The 22,399-nt window shown below is 36.0% G+C and overlaps 1 protein-coding gene across 1 annotated transcript in view; it reads right to left on the minus strand.

Moving 5' to 3' along the window:
• Positions 1 to 22,399, minus strand: part of LOC145683684 (uncharacterized) — a 45,128-nt gene that overhangs the window by 2,647 nt on the left and 20,082 nt on the right. The window contains exon 2 of the mRNA XM_081755040.1: positions 3,134 to 3,607. Within this exon, the coding sequence (XP_081611166.1) occupies positions 3,134 to 3,607 (474 nt within the window). The remainder of the gene's footprint in view (positions 1 to 3,133; positions 3,608 to 22,399) is intronic.

Genomic DNA, 22,399 nt, shown 5'->3' on the forward strand with positions numbered 1-22,399 from the left:
AACCTGTCATCCGGACATCCGAATCAAACCTAGTCCATTCGATAAATATAACAAAGATATGTTCATGCACAAAAAGTTAGGTGCCACGGACAACGGAATAAGTCCCTGGGAATCATTGATCCTGTTAGTATAAAGAAAATCGTAGACTCGAAGTGAAATAGTTATTGTATCAACACTGTCCATTGGAAAATCATGGTTTATAGTTCATTCTCTTCAATATGAAACAAGCTTTAGAGAAGTGCTATGTATTGGGGCCCATAAAGTATTTGAACAGGAGAAATTGGGAGAATGTCAGGAAAAGTTCCTCCAGAAATCCCTACCTTCAACTTTGGACCCCTCTGTAGTGGCCCCGGGTAAAAGCACACAATCAAAGTGTATCTCAAAAACTACTGTAGGAAATAAGAAATGTGTGCACCAAGTTTTGTATTGAAGGACAATAGATATGAGGGGAAAGCGTGTATTGGTATACAAGCTTTTCCCTCATATCTATTTCGTCTATCAATACAAAACTTGGTATACACATTTCTTATTCCCTATAGTATTATTTGAAATAGATTTAGATTGGGTACTTTTACTCGGATCCACTCCACAGTGCTCCAAAGTTGATGGTAGGGATTTCTGGAGGGATTTCTCCCGACATTCTCCCAACTTCCCCTGTTCAAATACGTTATGGGCCCCAATATATAGCATCTCTGGAAAGCGTGACTCATGCCAAAGAGAATGAACTATAAACGATGACTTTCTAATGAACAGTGTTAATGCAATAGCTATTTCAATGCAAGTATACCCCTAGGATCCTTCTCCTTTGTCTATGGCACCTAATGTTTTGTGCCTGAACATATCATTGTTAAGTTTATCCAATGGACCAGTTTGATTCAAATGTCCGGACGAGAGGTTCATTTCCTTTCCTTGTCAGTTTATGTGATAGTTATATGCAGCATGTAATAAATACACCACTAATAAATGTAAATATAGGTTAATATTGAAATACTCTATCGAGAAACTGACCGGAAAAGTTCCCTCTGTAGAGAAACAAAACTATTGCTGGAGGATGTGTTTTGTGTGAGGGTCCTGAAGAAATATAATGCTTATGAAATGATTTTCTTGTCAAGTATAAGTTATACCTTTATAAAAGTCTCATAATTCGCTCATTGGCTGTATTGCAAGTATAAGTAACCAAATAAGAACATGAAACATTATGATAAGCATTGATAATGAAGATAGAACCAAGCAATTATGACGGTTTATGAATTTCTTGGAAAAAAAAATAGTTGTCTGTTGTTTAATCCTTCGGACACGTTTCCGATCAAAACTTGCTTCCACTAAGAAAAAATTGTTATTTGGACAGATTGTACAAATATACGGAATACATATGCTTATTACGGAAATTCTGTAGTTCTTTCATACGGAAAGTACGTTTATTCGGAACATTTATACAGAAGGTACCTGTAAAACATACGTTATTCCAGTTATACGTTTGCTACAGTATATTACATGTAGTTAAGTCCAAAAACTACAGGATTTATACATGTAACCTACGTTTATACATACGCCATATTATATATATATTCTTTGTGTATAATTGCAGCTTCAGTTGAAGGGATCATTTTTTTTTCGAATCGTAAGATGTATTTGCTGTGCTAAAGACCTTAAAATAATTCCTTTCCATTATGAAGAGGTTCCTTAAACATTGGGAATAAAAGATAATAATATGTATCTATATCTGCAGTGAGAAAAATCCGTTATCCGGGCAGCGGTATATTGAACAAATATACGGAACCCTTATATTTACTTCGGAAATCAGTGCGGAGCATACGTTATCCGTATGTTACATACTTTTCCCGGTTAGACGTTACATCATGCACGTTGCAGGATGTATGATATCTAACAGTCCTATGTATATTACATACGTACACATATGGTATATACGTCAGCTATATGTTCAATACGTCTAATTGTATGTGAGATCCGGACGGCCTATTTTGAGTTCTTTCGTTCGTGCGGAATGTACCTGTAAAATTTACTTTTTCAGTTATACATTTGCCGTACGTTAAGTCTAAAAACTACAGGATTTCCACATGTAACCTAAGTTTTTACGTATGCCACAAATGATTTTTTTTTTTTTTTCAATGTGATAATGCCGTAAAATGGAGGCCAAACTTTTGTTTCTTCTGGAACAAAAAGTTTGTTGTTATTGTGGAGACGTCCGCTATTAAGAGTTATCCAATAATGTAGGTTCCACAGTATTAATGCATTCACTCTCAAATAAATACTTTCCCTTACACTCAATCTCGTTAATGCTTACCCTCAAATCAATATTTTCCTCACGGTCACTCACTGTTATTAGGAAATATTCAATATGTCGTCCTTGTCTTCACTCTCAAATAATGATCACCCTCCATATTATTGCTATCACCTTTACATTTACTCTCAAATTTTGATGCTCTTACCCTGAAATTAATAATTCCTTCCCCCCCCCACTCACTCATTCTCATCTTCATTATTACACAAGGGGGCGCGGTGGCTCAGTAGTAGAGCGTTCACTTCCGGTGCTTGGGGTCCCTGGTTCGATCCCAGCTCGCGCCGTGTGGACTTTGTGGTGGACAAACACCGTGCTCGTGTGTTTTCTCAGGGTTCTCCCGTTTCCTCCCACTTTCTTCATTTCATTCATTTCCCATAATCACCGTCTCCTTTAGCTTAACCGGCATATACGTAGGACGTAAAACTGAAAGATTTTATTTCATTTTTTTCATTCTTATACAACTTCGTTACACCCTCATTCTCACTCTCAAACCAATATTTCTTCCTTGCTCTAATCTTCAAATTCTCATGCGCTCATTTCATCCTCAAATAGTATCTCTGCTGTAGTCCTCACTCCCAGTCCCTTTGAAAAAATACTAATTCCCTCATCCAATATTCATTTTTTTTGCTGTCACTTGACCTCACCCTTATTAAACTGCCAAATACCATTTCTTCAACCGTGACCAACGATGGTATGGTTACCGTTTATAAGAGCTGACAATCGTATTATTCTGAAAAGTTGATTGATTTTCTTTCTCATAATGTTAAACAAAACGCTCTTTACCTTTTTGGATGACACTTGCATATGTGAACGACTATTTAAAATTCTTACCGTTAGATTTTCCTGATGATGCTTTGGATTCGTTAATCATCGATTGATATTCAATTTTTCCTTCTTCCGTCAGCAATGACTCAACTGAATAGATTGGCTTTGAGGACGGTGGTTTAATCTTTTCTAAAATTGAAGCATCAATCAAATCTACAACAGGTCCTGACTCGTTGCGAATCTGAAACAACATGACGATGTTATCTAGCTTCTGTGGTAGATTATGAGTCAAGTTGGTGGAAGTAGTCACCTCGGGGTCTGTGAAATCTCTAAACCTGCAGAGGAAGGCGTTATACTTTTTGATGTCGTTGTTGGCGTTAGGTTGTCGAAGGGGTAAGCACAGAATGGGAGTCGTTTCAACGTCAGGATGTGGCGTATTTACTGATGGTAAGCTTCTAGCGCTGGAAGTTTCGCTCTTCTGAGTCCTAGATTTAATGGCGCTGACTTTGAAAGTTCCAGCTAGCAGAGTATTCACAGCATCTGAAAGAAAGAAGGAAAAATGAAGTTAAATGCTAAATTTAGTGACTCTTCAAGAAGGTTACATGAAATATGGACATAAAGCTTATCCATATCCCACATGGATTATTTTAGATGGATTAAACAGTAAAAAGTAAAACATAAGTCAAACATAAGAAAACAAGAAACCAGTAAAGAAGCAAAAGCACTGCGACTTTCAGGGTATACTAAGGGTTAAACTTGGCAACTAGTTCTGTTTTCATGCAAGAATGGAACTTTATCTTCCAAATATCAGTAAATCCAATTATATACCTAGCAGCACAGTAAATCTAACAGCTCAAACTTCTCCAGATCTTTCCACATTACCAAATATGGCTGACCAAATCATACCGTCAAGACTGACAATTCTGTATTTCCTACAAGGGACATATTATAGTACCAAGATTATCTCCGGTCACATGTTTTCCCACTCTTGTATACAGTTTACATTGTTGATATCCCACCACGTTAAAAACTCTCACTGTGACGATTGCCAATCACATTACTGTTTTTGCAAACCACTTTTATGTCAGATGCACCACAGTATGTCTACAATGCCATATCCAGTTGCTGGGCACATGGATGGCCAACTGGGGGCTCAACATAAACACAGCAAACACAGCGATTGTAAGAAACGTAGAGAGGATTAACACTACCCTCACAACGTGAGGAGCGGAGCTAACGATTAACAAAGAGGTGAAATGCCTGGAAGTTAAACTAAGCTGTCGGTTAACGTTTACCAATCATCTCCAAACTACCACAAAAAAGGCACTGCAATGCTTACCGCTCTGCTACTACCTCCGCTCTTCCGTCATTGCTAATGGAAACGAAGAGACTAGAGATGCAAAAAAGCCGGCTTTTTTGAATCGATGGTTTTTTTCACATAAAAAGCCGGCCTTTTTTGGGGGGGGGGGGGGGAACGAGAATTTTGGAAATTTTGGCTTTTTTCATTTTCATGATTTTTCTATCTAAATAGCTTTCTTATAGTATATTCTATAGTTAGATAAGAATTCCATGACCTAAATGCCATATTTCGCCGGAGCACATGTTTTACGAATTAAAGCTAAGATGAACAATGTAGTATTTGAGGGCAATTTTAGAGGCTATTTAACTTTATTTTAACTTTTGAGTTATCGACATTTTTTCTTCTGTAGATCATTTTAGTTTGTCATCCGTGCTTCATTTCTAAGAGCTGAGTGCTCTAGCTTCTAGCGCAAAAGTTAAACTTATGTTTTTCTATATATGCCTCAAAGCGTTCGTTTTTCAATATATCCGTCAAACCGTACTTCCACATTTCTGTTATACTGTAGCTGTGCAATGATTTAGCAATAATTATCCGGATACAATTTACACAAATAATCAGTAGCGGATTTAGAAAAGTACTTTGGGGGGGGGGGGGTCTCTGATTGTTTCGTTTTCTAAAATGCCTAATTTTATTTGGGAGGTGTTTGAAGTTTATGAGTACAAGCATAATTAATATTTTGTTTAGTTTATATGTTTAGCAATAATCTTCCAGATACATCCTTGAAGATAATTTTATACTGAGAATCAGTGGCGGATTTAGAAAAAAGTATTTTGGGAAGGGTTTTTCTTACTAATGTTTAGTTTTTCTAAACATTCGTAATTTTTATTTGACGGGAGCTTAAAGTTTGAGTAAAGGCATAACTAATAGATATTTCGTTTGTTTCAGGCATTCCGTAACTTTGGGGAACAGGTTTCAGTCCGAAAGACCGCTCCCCTAACCTTCGTAAAACCGTCACTGCTGGTAATTAGTAATAATAACGATTTAAAAACAATAAGAAAGGAAGTCAGTCATCTCACAGTACACGCACTATTTCTACATTCACAGATGGAATGAAGAAAAGCTTTGTCAGAATGGTCGAATGCTGGGTTGAATACCGGACTTCCCGATAGAAGCGCAAAAGCTAACCACTCAGTCATGTTTGTTGTGCAGTTGTATTTAGCTTAACTCAAATATATTCCGTAGTCCTCTTTTTTTTTGGGGGGGGGGGTCCGTAATGATACGTTGAATCTCTCTTGTTAAAAATTCAGAAAACTTGAGGATTGGGTAAACCCGTGATGGCGGTTATATAAAACTTAACTGTAGAATTTCAAGAATATACAGAACCAAAAGCTCTAGATGTGCAGCCTTTAAGTGTATCATATAAATGTAAGTATTTCTCTTATGTTTTATTTCAATTTTATTTTGTTTCCAACAGAGGGTATGGAATATTTTGAAATAAAAATACTACATACAATTTTGTTAGCTATTTGTGTATTTTTTAAAAATAAGTATTTACTTTTAGGGTTGGCTGGTTTACACCAGTTATTTTTTTCTTTTTTTCTTCTTCTTTAAATAACTGGTTTAAACCAAAAAATAAAAAGAACGAAAAATGCGAATCGTGTGAACTTCATGGTGACGTTTCTACATATCAAACCATCTGCATTAGTTTTATTTCCTTTTCAGATTTTAATCAAGGTATCCCATGTTCAATTCTCGGTCTAACCACAACCCTTCTCTCATGCGTAAACCAAGTAGCGGTTCGGATGTCACTTTAAACGAAAGTCTTCTCCTTGATAACCTCGGTATTATGTAAGGATGTTAAGTCTAAACATACGAAACGAAACTAAATTGTATATTTCTGCATGCGTGAATGCCTGTTGTTTTATAAACAAGCCAACGTTGCTTAAATATATTGATAGCAATTGACAAAATTTATCGATTGCCTACGTAGCTTCCAATCTTAGCTTGGATTGAACTTTCAATGATATCTAAATTTGTAATTTAATACCTCAGCTTTAGCGTACTGATTATGATACGTTGACCTTTAAATTTTACATGCAAAGCAATAACAGGATTTTCCCGTTATTGTTTTGCATTTAAAGTAATGACGGGATTTTCCCAATGACTAGGGCGGGAGTTTCTCAATTTAAGAAATTTACTGACCGGACTTCTTTAAGCTTATGGGACCTCTTCCATCATAACCCCGTTGTTGCATAATAACCATGGGCGGCGATTAGGGGGGACAAAGGGGGACAGTTGCCCCCCCACACTTTTTTTAAGTAGCCCTTAAGGTATATAGTTTCATCTGGAAATGTAAAATTTTTGTATGTATTACTGGTTTATAGAGAAAAATGATGCCATATAATATTTGCTGTTGCGTGAGTACGTATTGGTCGTCTTTCCGTGTAGTTAAGAAAGCTACAGGAATTGGGTTTTAATTGTCACCGAAAATAACCAAAAATTAACCTATTGGATCACAACAATTCCAAGATACTTTCACTACTTCTTACAAGGGTTCGATGTATTAGCCGCTTTGAAACTAATTGAGAGAACATTTCGGAAAAAAAAAAAAAAAAAAAAGCTTTTCACAAGTTATTCTTTAATTGCACGAAAATGGATAGTTCCTAAAATACCTTATCTTCTTGCTAATAGTAAGGCATATTGATTAAAAAGGGAGTAATATGAAACAACTTGTACCTTTTCCATTGTTTTGTAGTGTAATATACAACTGAAGTGGTGTGTTGTGGGTGTACGAGTGTATATACAATTAAATTTAGTGAATTCAACATAATTCTAGGTTTTAGGATTATTTTGTGTAACTGGAGTGTGGAGTGATTCTAAGTGTTCTGTTTTGATGTGGTCCAAAAAAGTTAAAACCATCTAATGGCAACGAACATGTTTCGGGAAGCTGCAAAAGTAAATATTTCTTTAAATGTAGCATATGTTCGTAGTATTCACTGTCTTTCATTTTCTAAGAGTAATAACATACATTTAATAGAATGTGTGGAATTAAAAATTAAGTTATTCATTAATCCCCAGTTTTAATCCCCATTGATTAATATTATCCTTTCTATTTATTTCTTTTGCAAATTTGTTATTAAATAATCTGATCACACAGTTTTCCAGACAATTTTATGATGTTCATGAGCAAGGAATCAACTTTCTTCTTACACCTTTGTTGTTCAAGAGTACAAAGAGCTAATACCTACTTCTGTTGCTCTTCTCAATTTACTTAATAAAATATGAAATACGATGTACAGTACTTGAACTGAAAAAGATAGTATCCTATTAGTTATACAACCTTTCGCCAAACAAAGTGTTAGAAACAACTAGGGAAACGTAAGATTGATACACATATATTCAGATCATGTCTTGCCCCCCCCCACTTTTAACGTCCAATCGCCGCCACTGATAATAACACTAAGGCGAAACAAACTTATTTCTGTGTATATGTAATATAAATACATAAAGCAAAATATCTAAATCAAAAATCCTGGTTTAAACCCAAAAAACCTGGTTTAAACTCCCCCCCCAAAAAACGTGTTTTTGGCATTTTCAAAAACAACACTGCTTACTTTGCCAACCCTGCGTACTTTTTTATATAGGAGGTTAAAAAATTCTTATTATATACATTAGTTAGTCCTTTGGAATTCATAATGTAAATATATTGAAATAAAATTGTTTGAAATATCTTTTCGAAATTCATGGTTTATTTTCGAGGTTTTATATTATTATCAGCATCAACCACTAATTAAATGATTTTTTGTGTTATAGAGAAGCGAAACAAAGTCTGCTTTATCAATTTAAAGCAGAAATTTGAAAAAAGCCCAAAATTTCCCAAGCAAAAAAGCGAAGCAGAATAAACCGAGTTTTTTCCAAAAAAGCCGGTTTTTTTCCCAGCCCTTGCATCTCTAGAAGAGACACATCTATACCGCGAGTATATGCCCCATACTTCTGTACGAATAAGAGCCACGGTGGCATATAACTTCTAACAACAACTTCCCACTGCAAACCCTCCAGAAAGAGCCAGCACAAGCCATTCGTGGGTTAAACGCGTTGCATAAATTCACTAAGACATGGGTTTCCCATTTTGGAAGAAGTACGAATAAAGTGAGTGGCCATCTTCTGGAGAAACATTGAAGCCTCTTAAAATCCAGAAACTGCAAAAATTGGAAAAACAAACAAACCCAAGATGAATACTATACAAGATGCTGCGCCCAGCACGATAAAACTGAAAAGGGAAAAGAAAGAAAAAGAAAAAGAGACAAACAAAAGGAGGGTGGGAACCCTGTATCGTGCATGGAATAAGTCGTGAGTGGAAACCCTTCACCCCTGGTGGAGGAATATTCATGAAGCTATCAGCTTATGTCTAATTATATATATATATTTCATTTCTTACTTTCGAACCTACAAGGTTCGACCAAAATGAAGACTTTTATATCGGACTTCCGAAGAGAAGTGAAATTAATACATGACCGTGTTTATTATATATAGGATTCCCAGTCACGACCCCCTTTTCAGGTTTATTAAAATAGAAGAAGGAGTAAAGAAGAGAAGAAGTTGGGATAGGAAGAAAGGAAAAAGAGGGAAAATAAGAAGATGAGAAAAGAGGGAAACTGCTACTGGATATTTTTGAGAAATACGGTAAAGGAAAGTGAATAATTATCGAATTGGGATCATTTCTAATAGCTATTGTGTGAATCTTTGGTATTAAGGTGATCAAAGGTAAACACATGTTAACCCATACCTCTCAGACCTAGATCCATGTAACCCCAACTACCGAATTATCCCAATCTAGCTCTGAGATAGGTGAGAAAGTTTAATTTAACAGTTTATTCAATATTTCAGAAAGTTCTCGACTAGTATCCAATACTTGAAAGATAAATGATGAAGTTGATCGCATGCTAGAATCGAACGCAGAAAAAAATCAGAGTAACATATATTTGTCGAAGATTTTGACTCTCGAAGTTCTCCCATGATGATCATTCGTTCAGGCTATTTCCGTCCTTTTTGCTTCCTTTATAGAGCCAACTTAAATTAAGTTAGTATTGACTTTCAACGACTTTAATTGCCTATAACCGTTAATTATAGTAAGTCACACACATATGTCAAAAGAATTGGTGCACTTAATACTAAACCTACATTTCACTCACACTCACATTCATACAGGACAATGTGTACTTCAGGTAGCATTTAGTTGAATTAAACTAACCTAACTACATTTCTATAGACATTTATTACATTTCAAGAAAACTTAATTCGACAGCACAAGAGAAATTTCGATACATGAAAAGAAAATAATACTAGTAATAATAATCTAGTTTATAGACATGCATAGAAATTTGTTACTTTTCAATATCGAATAACACATTTCTTTTTTGTAGATATATTAAAAGTTGGATTACGTAAAAATAATCGACAAAACGAAAGACGAAGAGAGAAAAAAATCAAAGGTCAACATTGAACATATTTAAAATTCAGTACAAAGAATACATATCAATGTGAAAGAAGAAAGAAAAAATATAATTGGTTAATCATTTTTCTAAAAAAACACTTTGGTAGCATTTTTATTGAGTCTCTGTCTCAAGAGGAGAAATTTCGTCAATTTTATGAGTCCTTTTCTCACGTCGATAATAACTCCTTTATCAACTCTCTTTATACACAATGATTTTTGTCCATGAGAGTATTTAATCGTTTGTCTTAACTACCGACAAAAAAAATAGTTTCTTCATATTATATATATTTTCCATTTCGTCACTTGACGCACTTGGTATAAACATTCAAAATTTATTAAGATTTAAAAAAATATCGAATCCAGTCCCAGACATTGGGAATATATTTCCATTATATGACACTTCCACAGAGCTGGGTTTCCGGACCCATCCCAGGTCCTGTATTCATATCACTAAATTATTAACCACATCTCAGTTCAAATTAAGATCGCTAAATTTTATTCCTCGTCTAGATCATGGAGTCAAGAGATTCGAGTCACTGAACTGACGAATGACAAATAGTTATGTTTCCGATCGTAGGGGAAGGATTTGGGGCGCACTGTTTCATAGTTTACTGATTTCACTATTGTTTTACAAAATAACTTTAGATACGGATTAGGGTTTTTTCTTACGACCTGCTACCTGTTCTATTTACATGCAATATTTACCATAGTATTAAACTTTAATAGTTACGAACATTACTAACAAATCAATAAGGTGTCATTTATTACTAGTTACGCGGTAATACTTTACAATCATAAATAGTTAGTCAAATATCGGGTGTCAAAAATCTATGGCAACCTAAAACAACCAGGGTAAATACCGAGCCCTTACATACATATTCGCTTATATATATATTCATATTACTCAATATAATAAATTTTATTCTAATATCAATCTTAGTATTTCGTCGACACTTAAATTTTCTACATAATATTTTCATATTCAATAAGTATTCACATTTTTTTTGGCTCAAAACAAACAGAAAAAAAACCCTGACAAACAAAATTCTTTTTCTTCTAATAAGGTTGCAACATTGGAATGTATATATATCCCCGATAATCAATAAAATTTCAATTTTATTAAGATCCGCGTATAGAGAAATGGTTGGTATTATTTAATAAGTCGACACAAAAGTGCAAATACAGCAAATATAGCAAACACGTAAGTTTCCAAACTATGTAAGCACACATATATAAATGTATATACAGAGAAAGAAAGAAAGAAAAGAATCAAGATTATTTTAAAATTAGTGGGCCCAAACTACTAATACATACACACCATATAACCAATCAATAGAAAGAAACCAGAAATCAGTAATCAATGGATATAGTTTCTACGATCGATGAACAACAATTAAGTTTCTGGGTATCTGAGATCGTAGTTTACCTTCTCATCAGTCCCTCCCATGGTGGATTGAGTATCGTGAAAAACGGTAGTAAATTGTTCTGAAATACCGGGAAATACCTCCGCGAATTGTATCCCTCGATGTCTCAGTTAATACATACGATCGAAATAAGTGATATGAACATTGTATGCTTTCATGAGTTTCAGAAACCGGGGGGGGGGAGGTTGGAAAAAATCTTGAAGTAAGAAGGAAGAAAGAGACAAGATAGAGAAAGTGGCGCCAACGAAAGGTGGAAGATTGAGGTACTACTTACTACACAGGCGAGTGATCGAATTTAAATATATAACAACTCACAGCCAAAAATATTCACATATGCCGAAAGAGGGCGGTTTACTTAAATACGTAAACTCAAAAGTTATCTCCAAAAACACAACGAGTCCGTGCCCGCAAGGGAATCTTCAGAAAGACGAAAGCTTTAAGGAAATTCCCCTCCTCGCTGTATCCGGATGAGTCCTTGGAAACCCCGGCCATCCCGGAAGGTGGTGCAGAATCTTAATTTGGAATTTCAGAAAAAAATCATTCGACCTCTCAGAAACTAAGAAAGTCCAGAACAGTAATGAAACTAGAGTAAATAATAGTTGAGATATCCTTAGCTACTAATTTGCCAAAATAATAAAAAAAGTTTAAATAAACTGAATTTTGGATCGGTGATTTCAGTGACCAAACATCACCGATGGCTACCCTGCGCAGACATGCCAAAGTCTGGGACGTCGTTAATTTCCATCATCTAATTAAACTAAGAAAAGAAACGAAAATACTTAAGAGGGTCAGGGGTCGACATCCGGGTACGCAAAGGACCTAAAAGAATTTTTAGTAGCGGCTGATTTAATCGGATAGCCCGATCTGAGCTGTTAGCTATATGAACACTGCACAGTAAATAAAGTAAGCAACGAAAAAAATCTCGGAAAGTCAATGAATGTTAAAGGTACAAATGACCAAACTTGTACTTTTCGATGATTCCAGGATATAGCAGTTATTTTTCTTAATTATCATTTCTGTCAACCTTTAAAAGTAATTCCCACATGATGCTACCTTATCTGATGAAAGGCTTAAGGTAAGGGGCTGTTAGTATGAGGTACTTAAATGCGAAGTAACATACAATTCCCAACTACACATTACTATCCAATAGCAAACTCGGTTGGATGAATGTACTGGTATAGAAGTCAAAACGCGAGAGATTTTTAGTAAGCATATTCATATTCTCCATATATAATATACACTGGGCCTATCCATTTAAATATAGGTGTCATATCATCTCATTCATTTCATATTATAATCGTATTATTATTATATCGTTATATTTATTCATTATTTACTCATTTCCACACGAAGTAATATTTTACAGACACTATATTTCATACATTTTGCACGCAGGCATTACACATATTTATATTACGCACTAATAAATATATAATTATCACAATCTGTCACGCTTAAACTACTACACGATAACATTCATCGAACCACGGACTCTGTTTCGAAGCACCCAAATTATATTTACTTCGCAGTTAAAACAATCATACGTGTATTCACTGAAAGTTAAATTGTCAACGATGAATTTATTTCTGATTTGCTGATAGAACTAAAGCAACAATGGAATTTTTCTACAGCCACGGGAAAAGAGAATTTAATATTACATTTTGAAACAAACACTAACATCATGTGGGCTTTGCTTCTATTAAGAAAATAGGCATTCTTGATTTCAGTGGATATTTCGGTTTCTAAGTGAGGTATCAAGCTGTAATCAACAGTAAGATCTCATGCTATTTTATATGAATGTATACTCATTCGAACCGCAAACCATGTTCACGGGATGTAATTTAAGAAGAAGGGGCCAAAATCAAACAATCTAAGTCACTAACTCTTGCAATGACGTAATGTCAACAAACAATTGATTAGCGAAAACTGACATGATGGCGCTGTAGTAAGGAATAATCTACTGTGTACTAAAATATATACTTGCACTTATTAATCAGAACTATAATATTTACTCTGGTTAGTTATTTTTAGCTAGAAAAATGGTATTAAATTAACGCAGGTGAACTACACTGTCCTTACGGTAAAAAACATGAACTCACACAGAACTACGAACTACACACCACTATAAATACTACACATAAATTCGAACTATATAACGACTCACCAAAGGGTAGTCGTCAACCTGGTTCGATCGATGATATAAAGAACTTGAGTGGTAGTAACTGTTTTCATGTAAAAATATTTTTTTATAATTATGTATATAATACTATTCTCACCTTCTCTATCAGAATTATAAAGTAGATGAACGGTTTTAAATGGTTTATTAGTTGATACACTTTTAATGTATTTGTCATTCACACTGTCGTGCACATACACGAGAATTAGGTATCCATAAACAATTACATAGCAACGAACTATATAATACCCTCTAATATCTTACAGATATTAAAAACATTCTTCTTTTGTTATTATTAAATTAACATTCTATAAGGTATAGTGCTTATGTATGAGCACTTTCTACCCAAGGTACAGGTAATTATTAACCTATCCAATATTTCGTTATAACTAAACAAAACAAGCCCCATTTATTATAGTCATGTTGAAGACAACTACCTTCAAACACATTACTCCTTGTCGGTATATAAAGTTGGCTCTATTGAACCTAATGGAGGCAAAATGAGAAGGGTAACCCTAGGTCCAATTGACCTGACCAATTATTTAGAACATATTTACTAGAATTTGAAGCCCTGGGGGCACCTTAACAAAATTTATTAAGGGGCCTTTCTCCGGAGGGGGAAAAGGCCCTAAAACAAACAATAACTAACCCATTACCCCCACTAGAACTGATTCAATTTGGAGAGAGAAATAGGAGCCCTTTTTTGTTAGCATAAGCTGCCATTATGATAATTAGTATTACACTACAAAACCTACTACGTACAGGCACTTACTGAATAAAGAAAATCACATTTACCATATACACAAACAAAATTACGAAACAGGTCGTATTTTCCCTAATCCCTAACTGAATTTGGGTTTTAGAAGAAAAGGAACATAAAAATCATTATTTCGCTTTGTCTATTCTATCTTGGCAGCAAACATGGCGTCCGTTGACAGATATCTGATATTTCTCCTAACTATGAACTGTTTGTTTAATAAAAATGTAGAATTTCGGGCTCCTAAGTAATTGTCAGTCTTTAATTATTAAGTTAACTTAGATGTTACTTTAATTCTATTAAATATCTGTCCTTTTACAGTCAAAATGTGACAGTACAAGTCACGAGCTGTGCGTCCAGATGCGTCCTTGCTTAGAATGATAACATTGCGCCGAAAACGACAGAGATAGGAGGATTCCTCCAATCAGGGCGAAATATTTCAGCTGTGGAAATTACAAAACAAATAGAAATTGGTGAAATCCAGATATAACCGGATCTGAAAGTGACTATGACTAGTGAGAGGGGGTGAGGGAAGGTTTAGTTACCTGGCCAAATTCTACATTGGTCTGAAATTAAGAAAATTTATATCCAATGGCGGAACTATATTTCGGTATGAAGTCAGAATGGTAAACCTTGTAACTATTCAACTTGTATATGCGAATATGAGATTTTACAATTAATCAGAATATAAATAAATATTTTATTCCGTGAAAATATAATTTCTAATGAGACCTTTCGATTCATTACATTCATTTGAAATAAAGAGGATAAATAAATTGTGTAATTAAACCGAAATTGAATTTTAAAAAATTACTATGTACAGGGTGAGTAAAAAAAAGTTGCCATTACTTTCAACTGTAATGGTACATTACAACGAGCACTATCAATTCTGAATTGACTGAAGACCAAAGAGTGCACTACAGTCACGACACCTTCAAACTACTTAACCTTGAAATCCTACTGGCAAAAGGAACACCATAAATGGGAGGCAAGGGCATTGGTCCGGAATTTCTACACAATAACATACGCCATGACTGTCTGTTCTTATCTTGGTGTGCTAAAAATATTTCATCTCAAGAAGAAATAATGTTGTCTAATTGTACTTCCCTCTCCCACTGCTCCCCTTGCGTTATTAGCTAGTATTTCTGTTAGTTAGGGCCGTGGGTTTAATTTATGTTGTTTATTACAACATTGACAGTTTTATTCCTTTCATAAACAAAAACTGTTTACGCATTTCACTGTTTTTGAGTGAAACGAAATGAAAGCTTTTCTCGCTTGCTCCTACAATAACATATACGACTTTTAAATGAAGTCTTAGCTCCTTGAGCTGTGTTCTTTTTTATCTTTGGAATTTAATTCTTTGTGAAGAATACAAAGAACAAACTAAAAGGCCAATTTCACCGTATATATTTACTTGTATTTTGTGTTTCTTTACTTACTCCGTATAAATTTAACGTGATAGGAAAATTTCAATAATGTCCTTTCGGGATTACTAATAACGCCAGTAAGACGAAAGGAGGAATGCAGATCAAAAGTACCTTAGTATCGAACGCGATGGTAGTGATATGTAGGGTAGCCAGATGTCCTGCTTTTGGAGGTCCTGTCCCGTGTCCGGCTTAGTAGTATTGCCGGATGCCCATTTGTCTTGCTTTTCAGTTGTCTCATTATAAAAGTTTAACTTTTCATTATTCTGATGGCTCGATGGCTGAAGTCTCAGACACTTCAAAATTTGCAAATTATTATCAATGAATTTTTGTAAATTGCAACATAAGAAGGTTTTGAGAATTTGAAGAAAGTCCGTTCATATACTGTATTCTTTTCATACAAAGTAATAATGCCTACTGCCAACGGGTATTTTCATTAATGAATGCTGCTTGGACAACAGAATGCAGCCGAGTGAATATTTAAACAGTTGAGTCCGAACTTCAAGTTTGTTTCAATTTTAAAGGAAAAAATTAGGATAGAACGTGTAGTAACATATTTAAAGATTTCTTGCAGAACAAGCGTGTATTGAGAGCCATTCGAGGAACAGAGATATGAGATATGAATTTTAACATGTAAATGTAGCTTTTTCAGTTTGCTTGAGCCAAAGATGCCTAAACGCAATTAATGAATTGAACTGCCATATGTTTGGGAGAAGGTTTACAAATCCACAAAATCTGGCTTTGTAAGTCAATGTGTCCGTCTATTTAATCATTGCCTTCTGGCCACCCTAGTGATATGACGTATTTCGAAATATCAGAAACAAAGTGACGTGACTTTTTCGAAAAGTCTTTTATTCCTAAAAAGCTGTTTGAAGAACGTACCGCACGCAATCACATTAACGATTTTTAACAGATGAAAATATGCTAATGGCATTAATATAAGCAATTCGATATCTCAAACTGTTTCAGACGTATTGTAAATAATGATAGAGTTTGCAGCACTACTTAAAATTTTATGTAACTTGTAATTACAACTACCAGGTCTATTGTTATAGTGTTATACAAGCAAAGAAAGTCATTAATTGTTTCAAAATGTATCCCCAACACCAGTATAGCAATCTTTACCAATGTTTGTCAAATCTCCGCAACAGTTTAAGAATATTGAATTTCTGTAAATGTAATTAAGATCTTTGTGTCTATCAAAAGCTGTCTGTGTAATTTGATGTTATATCTATGCACTTTTAGGAAAAAACTTTGTAAAAAATGAGAAGTTTTCAATTATGTATATCTTTGTTCCTGTTTAATTGAAATCCATCCTGTGATGATTATAGTATTTAGCATTAAGGTACTTTGGATGCTTCTTGCTTTACCCGTTTCACTTGGGTTATCGCTGTTTTAGAAGTCCTCAAAATTTTATATTTCTTTGGCGTTGGTGATACTGTAGCGTCTTTAGTTTGCATCACTGAGTAATACATATGGTATTGTAGGTTTTTGTTTAATATATATATTTAAAATATGTAGCAACCTGACGTAATACATCTTGGAAACAACATATCAACAAGTAGTACTACTACTATTAATGCTACTACCAGGGAGGTAAGCAAGGGATGGATCCTATGGTCTGGACTCCTCTGCTCCGAAATTCCGATATTTCTGGAAATTTAGTCCAAATTTAGCGTGATTTTACAAATTCTGGTATAATTTATCATCACATTGATTTTTTTACGCCCAAAAGCTCCCAAATAAATTCCTACTTTACTACTACTACTGAGTTCTCAAGACTTAATCTGATGGTGTTCCAGATTATGTCGAACAATGTCCCCTTTTTTCTATTTCCATGGTACAAAATTTCAGCTTTTTGCAACCATTAATTTAAGTATTACAAATACATTCAAAGTAAATGGTCCACCCTGTATATAAAAAGCCTTAGACCTCTTGGACTTATTCCTTTTCCTTCGAATTTAAACACACCAAAAGCAGGGGCGTCATTTCATACTTCGCTTGAGGTGGACAAGAGCGCCACCGACATAAAAATTTCACGTTTTATACGAGTATATTAGTAGATAATCGATTAAAGTATGTATTACACAAACCCTTGGGGGGGGGGAGCAATTGCACCCTCCCCTCTAATCGACCCTAAGTATGGGAACAAGTGCTTCCATGGTGAGTAGATGGTTGTGAATAATATGATGGCTTACATGTGATTATTCTCTAGCATTTGGTCTGTTGCACTGCGCATCATCTATCCTCTCCTTCCACTCTAGCTGGCCGACGGCAATCCTAGTCATCAATATCGTACACCAGGACAATTGACCTTGTCGGCGATAGATTTGCCCGAAATCAGTGTCTGCACGACTTTAGAGATGGACTGGCCCATACGTCTAACCTCGATAATCTGGCCACAATCAAATAGGCTGAAGTCTAGCATCTTATCCATTCTATAGTCTACTATAGGTCATACAGCCCATACGATAGATAGACACATGGACAGATATGATAAATATATAAAGGGATTTCAATAAACCAACCTTAACAAAAATCCAAGGATGAGACACATTAAACCAATACATCCATCTAGCTGAAAAAGATGACATGGCTGATGGCAAATCCTCAGTCAAAGTTTTCAAGCAAATAGATAACACTGACTCTTTTATAAGGGAATCTATTTGTTTCTAAGGAGCTCTTTTCTGCAATCAATTAAGCGTACCAAAATGTATATCCCATTTCCAATCTGATCTCTGTAATAAATCCAAAAAGGGAAGAAATATACTATCACTTTTGCTTCCAGTTTTTCAATTAAGCGTACCAAAATGTATATCCCATTTCCAATCTGATCTCTGTAATAAATCCAAAAGGACAAGAAATATACTATCACTTTTGCTTCCAGTTTTTCAATTAAGCGTACCAAAATGTATATCCCATTTCTTATCTGATCTCTATAATAAAACCAAAAGTGGAAGAAAGATACTATGACTTTTGGTTCGAGTTTTAAATGAGAAAATATTGCGCGATACAAACCAAATTATCTCACTTGGTGTACATGTGACACAGCTATTTATGTATTTATTTTAATTTATTGTTAATATGAAAATAGATACCATACGAGAAGCAAACTACATATTAAGATAAAACCACATAATACTACACTGATGGCGGGGACACGCAGTGGCTCAGTGGTAGGGTGCTTAACTTCGGTGCGTAGGGTCTAGGGATGCGCACGAGACGAGTCGAGACAGGATTTTCCTGACAAAATTCGAGTCGAGACACGGCTCTTCCAATACAAAAAATACATTTTTCGGGTCGAGACATCAGTTTTATAACACATTTTCGAGACGAGACAGCCACAAATCTTGTCTCGTGCGCATCCTTAATAGGGTCCGTGGTTCGATTCCCGGTCACGTAAGCTTTTGAGAACAACATTGTGTCCGTGGGTTTTCTCAGGATAATCCAGCTTCTTCCCCATTATCATTAAACCAATTTTTTCATCATTATTCACTTGCCTTCACCATCATCTTCCTTAGCCTAAAGGGCATAAACGTGGGTCGTTAAACGGAACTATTTTATTTTTATACACTGATGATCAAATGAAGTAGAAAAAGCTGCCGTTCTGGGAAAACATTGCTGTGGTCGTCCTTTGGAATATAATAAGAGAGCGTGGCATGTAACAGCAAGCACGTTAGACCTTGTACAGACTGTATGATCTAAAGTGGAAGTTTAGTATAGAATAGGGATGGCCACAAAGTTCCGTTTCCGGCGGAACTGGTTCCGCGAGAAACCGGTTCTCGGAGATCAGGTTTTCAGAATCCGGACCTGGATACGAAAACCCGGTTCCAGAACCGGATCTTAGGAACCGGTTGCAGACCTGGATCCGAAAACCCGGCTCCAGAACTTGATCTTTGGAACCGGTTCCAGGCCTGGATCCGGAAAAATGGTTCCGGAACTAGATACTCTAGAACCGGATCCGTTTAGACCCGAACCGGTTTTGGGCATTCCTAGTATAGAATGGCTGAGACACGAGACTTCAGCGCATGTGATTGTGGTCAGATTGTCGGGGCCAGATGTATGGGCCAGTTCATCTCTGAACTCGTGCAGGCTCTGAGCTTTCGGGCGGAATCATTGCCGCTAAGATCAACTGACATAGTGTACGACACTTTGATGACAGGCATTGCATCGGCTAGCTAGAATCGGAAGAGTGGATAGACTTGCCACAGTACACCATGGCGTGCAGAAGAAGGAGTCCCATGACGGCGCCTCAGCTTAACATCCATCACAAGGTATAATGACTGGCATAGGGAAAGGAATACTGCCATTGGATGCTAGAAGCACGGAAAAGATCGCCTCGCCAGATAAGTCAAGGTATCAGTTGGTACACGACGATGGTCAGATACGAATGCGGCGCCAACCACATGGGCAATCGATTCGTCTTAGTAGCAGCATACAATTCAGGCTGGTGGTGGTGAGGACTGCTCATGTGGGTTAAAATTGGATCCATGGTTCACCCATTACCGTCGAACGTCGCAGAGACCTACTGGCAAGTCATAGTCGTTCCTTTGCTCGCCCCGAACACACTCAAGGCAATGTTCGAGCTCATGATTCCCAAATTATGGCTGAAAGGATCGGTGAGGACTTCACGGATATGAAAATGTTTGCCTCATTCTCATGGATCCGCGATCTCAACCCCATTGAGCAAATCTGGTATGCTTTTGAGAGAGATTTACTGCCTAGGAAACCTACTCCGAACAATCCTTTTAAATTATGGAAAGCTGTGCAATGATAATGGATCAATATGACTTCCCAAAGCTTCCAATGTCTTCCGGAGTCCATGCATCGCCGGCGTTATCAAAGTAAAAGGGTTTTTTATATGCTACCATCCAGGTGTGTCTAATTCAATTCTGTATGATTGTACAGTACATATATCTTGACAATCCACCTTGCTTTGAAAAGGCTATATTCCGCCAATCACAAGCAGGGAATTCTAATACTTCAGCTCTAAATTGGCCAATTGAAAATCTATGTTTGCTTGGTTTGATTCAGGCTGTGGGTAAGTGTACATGTTTTTTGAAAGAAAAATGGGAGTAGGGATGCGCACGAGTCGAGACATATCTCGAATCTCGACTCGACTCGACTCGAATCCGAGTTGAGATTCGAGTCGAGACACACTTTGTAAAATTCGAGACGAGTCGAGACAAACGTATTTCTCCACTCGAATTTTCGAGTCGAGTCGAGACAGCTGTTAAAAATCTCGACTCGACTCGAATGTCTCGAAAAGTTTTCTATAATTTTTAATATTATTTTGAAGAAAGTGCTCGCCCAGAAACACTCGGCACGAGAATTTCGGAAACTGCAGGACTTGTCAGGTGTTCGAGGAGTGCTGTGGTGATTATCTTCAGCAAGAGGCGAAACCAAGAGGAAAATACGTCCAAATGTCGAGGGGTTGGGTGCCCCCACCTCATTACAGATGTCGAACATCGTAGGCTGGGCAGACTGGTAAAACAGAACAGGCGGCGAACTGCGTTGAAATTAACATCAGAGTTTAATGCTGGGCAAAGTACTGGTGTGTCTGAACTACTGTTGTCAAATTTCCGGAAATTTTGAACCTATTTTTTTAAACGTTTTTTTTCGATTTTCGATTATTCGATTTTCGATTTTTCGACTTAATTTTACTAGTAATGATATCTTTTTTTTTCAAACACGTGAAAAATGTAAGTTCAAAAATTTCAATATTGCGAATATTAAAAAAATAGCACTCGAAAATAAAACTATTCCAATTATTATCTATATATTAAAATACTAGATTTACGCGTATATGTTTCTCCTCACATAAAAGTTTATATGTTTGTCTCCAATCCTTTCAACAATGAGATCTCGAACCCACAAGTGCTAGAAACGTGCCGTTTTCATTTGTCGATTCCAAATTTTATGTAAATTGTCCAGTTCTAATTGAATATTTTTATTAAAAAAAACATGGCCATTAGTTATTTATTACATTTATAGGGGTACACAAGAAGTACTGTGGGGGCACGGTGGCTCAGTGGTAGGGCGTTCACCTCCGGTGCTTAGGGTCCCTGGTTCGATCCCAGATCGCGCAGTGTGGACTTTGTGGTGGACAAACACCATGCTCGTGGGTTTTCTCGGGGTTCTCCCGTTTCCTCCCACTTTCTTGATTACACCACTTCATTCATTTCTCATCAACGTCTCCTTTAGCTTAACCGGCATAACCGTGGAACGTAAAACTAAGGATTTCATTTCACTAGAAGTACTGAAATTTTTCAAAAAGTAAAGCATCATACCCTACGAGTTATATATTCCAACATCACATAGTTGTATATATGGGTTGTACATCTGTCAGGCGTTTGTTTCATGGCCAAATGATAATGAAAACGAAGGATAACCATTTCTCCAGTCTAAGATTAATCTTCGTTGTTTGGAGTGTTATTTTTTAATAAACACCGTTTATCACTGACATAATTAATTGTGTGTGTACTTTATTTACTTATTAAATAATGCATGCAAATGCATGCATACACGATATGGGCATTCAGTAAATGGATACTTGAATATTTGAATTCAATTACCTATACAAGCCGGCTACGCGTCTTTTTTTTTTTTTTGCCATGGGTGCAGTTCAAACTACTCTGGGATGAGCTTCTTACCGGATGTCTAGCCTACCGAAGGACCACACAGATGTTATCGAAACTATTATGCTATTGTTTCTTTTATGCTTTGGCAGAAGTTCTGTAGATATCGAAGCCCGCCA

This window comes from Thermobia domestica, chromosome 4 (assembly GCF_964235325.1).
Source record: "Thermobia domestica chromosome 4, izTheDome1.hap1.1, whole genome shotgun sequence".
In the NCBI taxonomy this organism is placed as follows: domain Eukaryota; kingdom Metazoa; phylum Arthropoda; class Insecta; order Zygentoma; family Lepismatidae; genus Thermobia; species Thermobia domestica.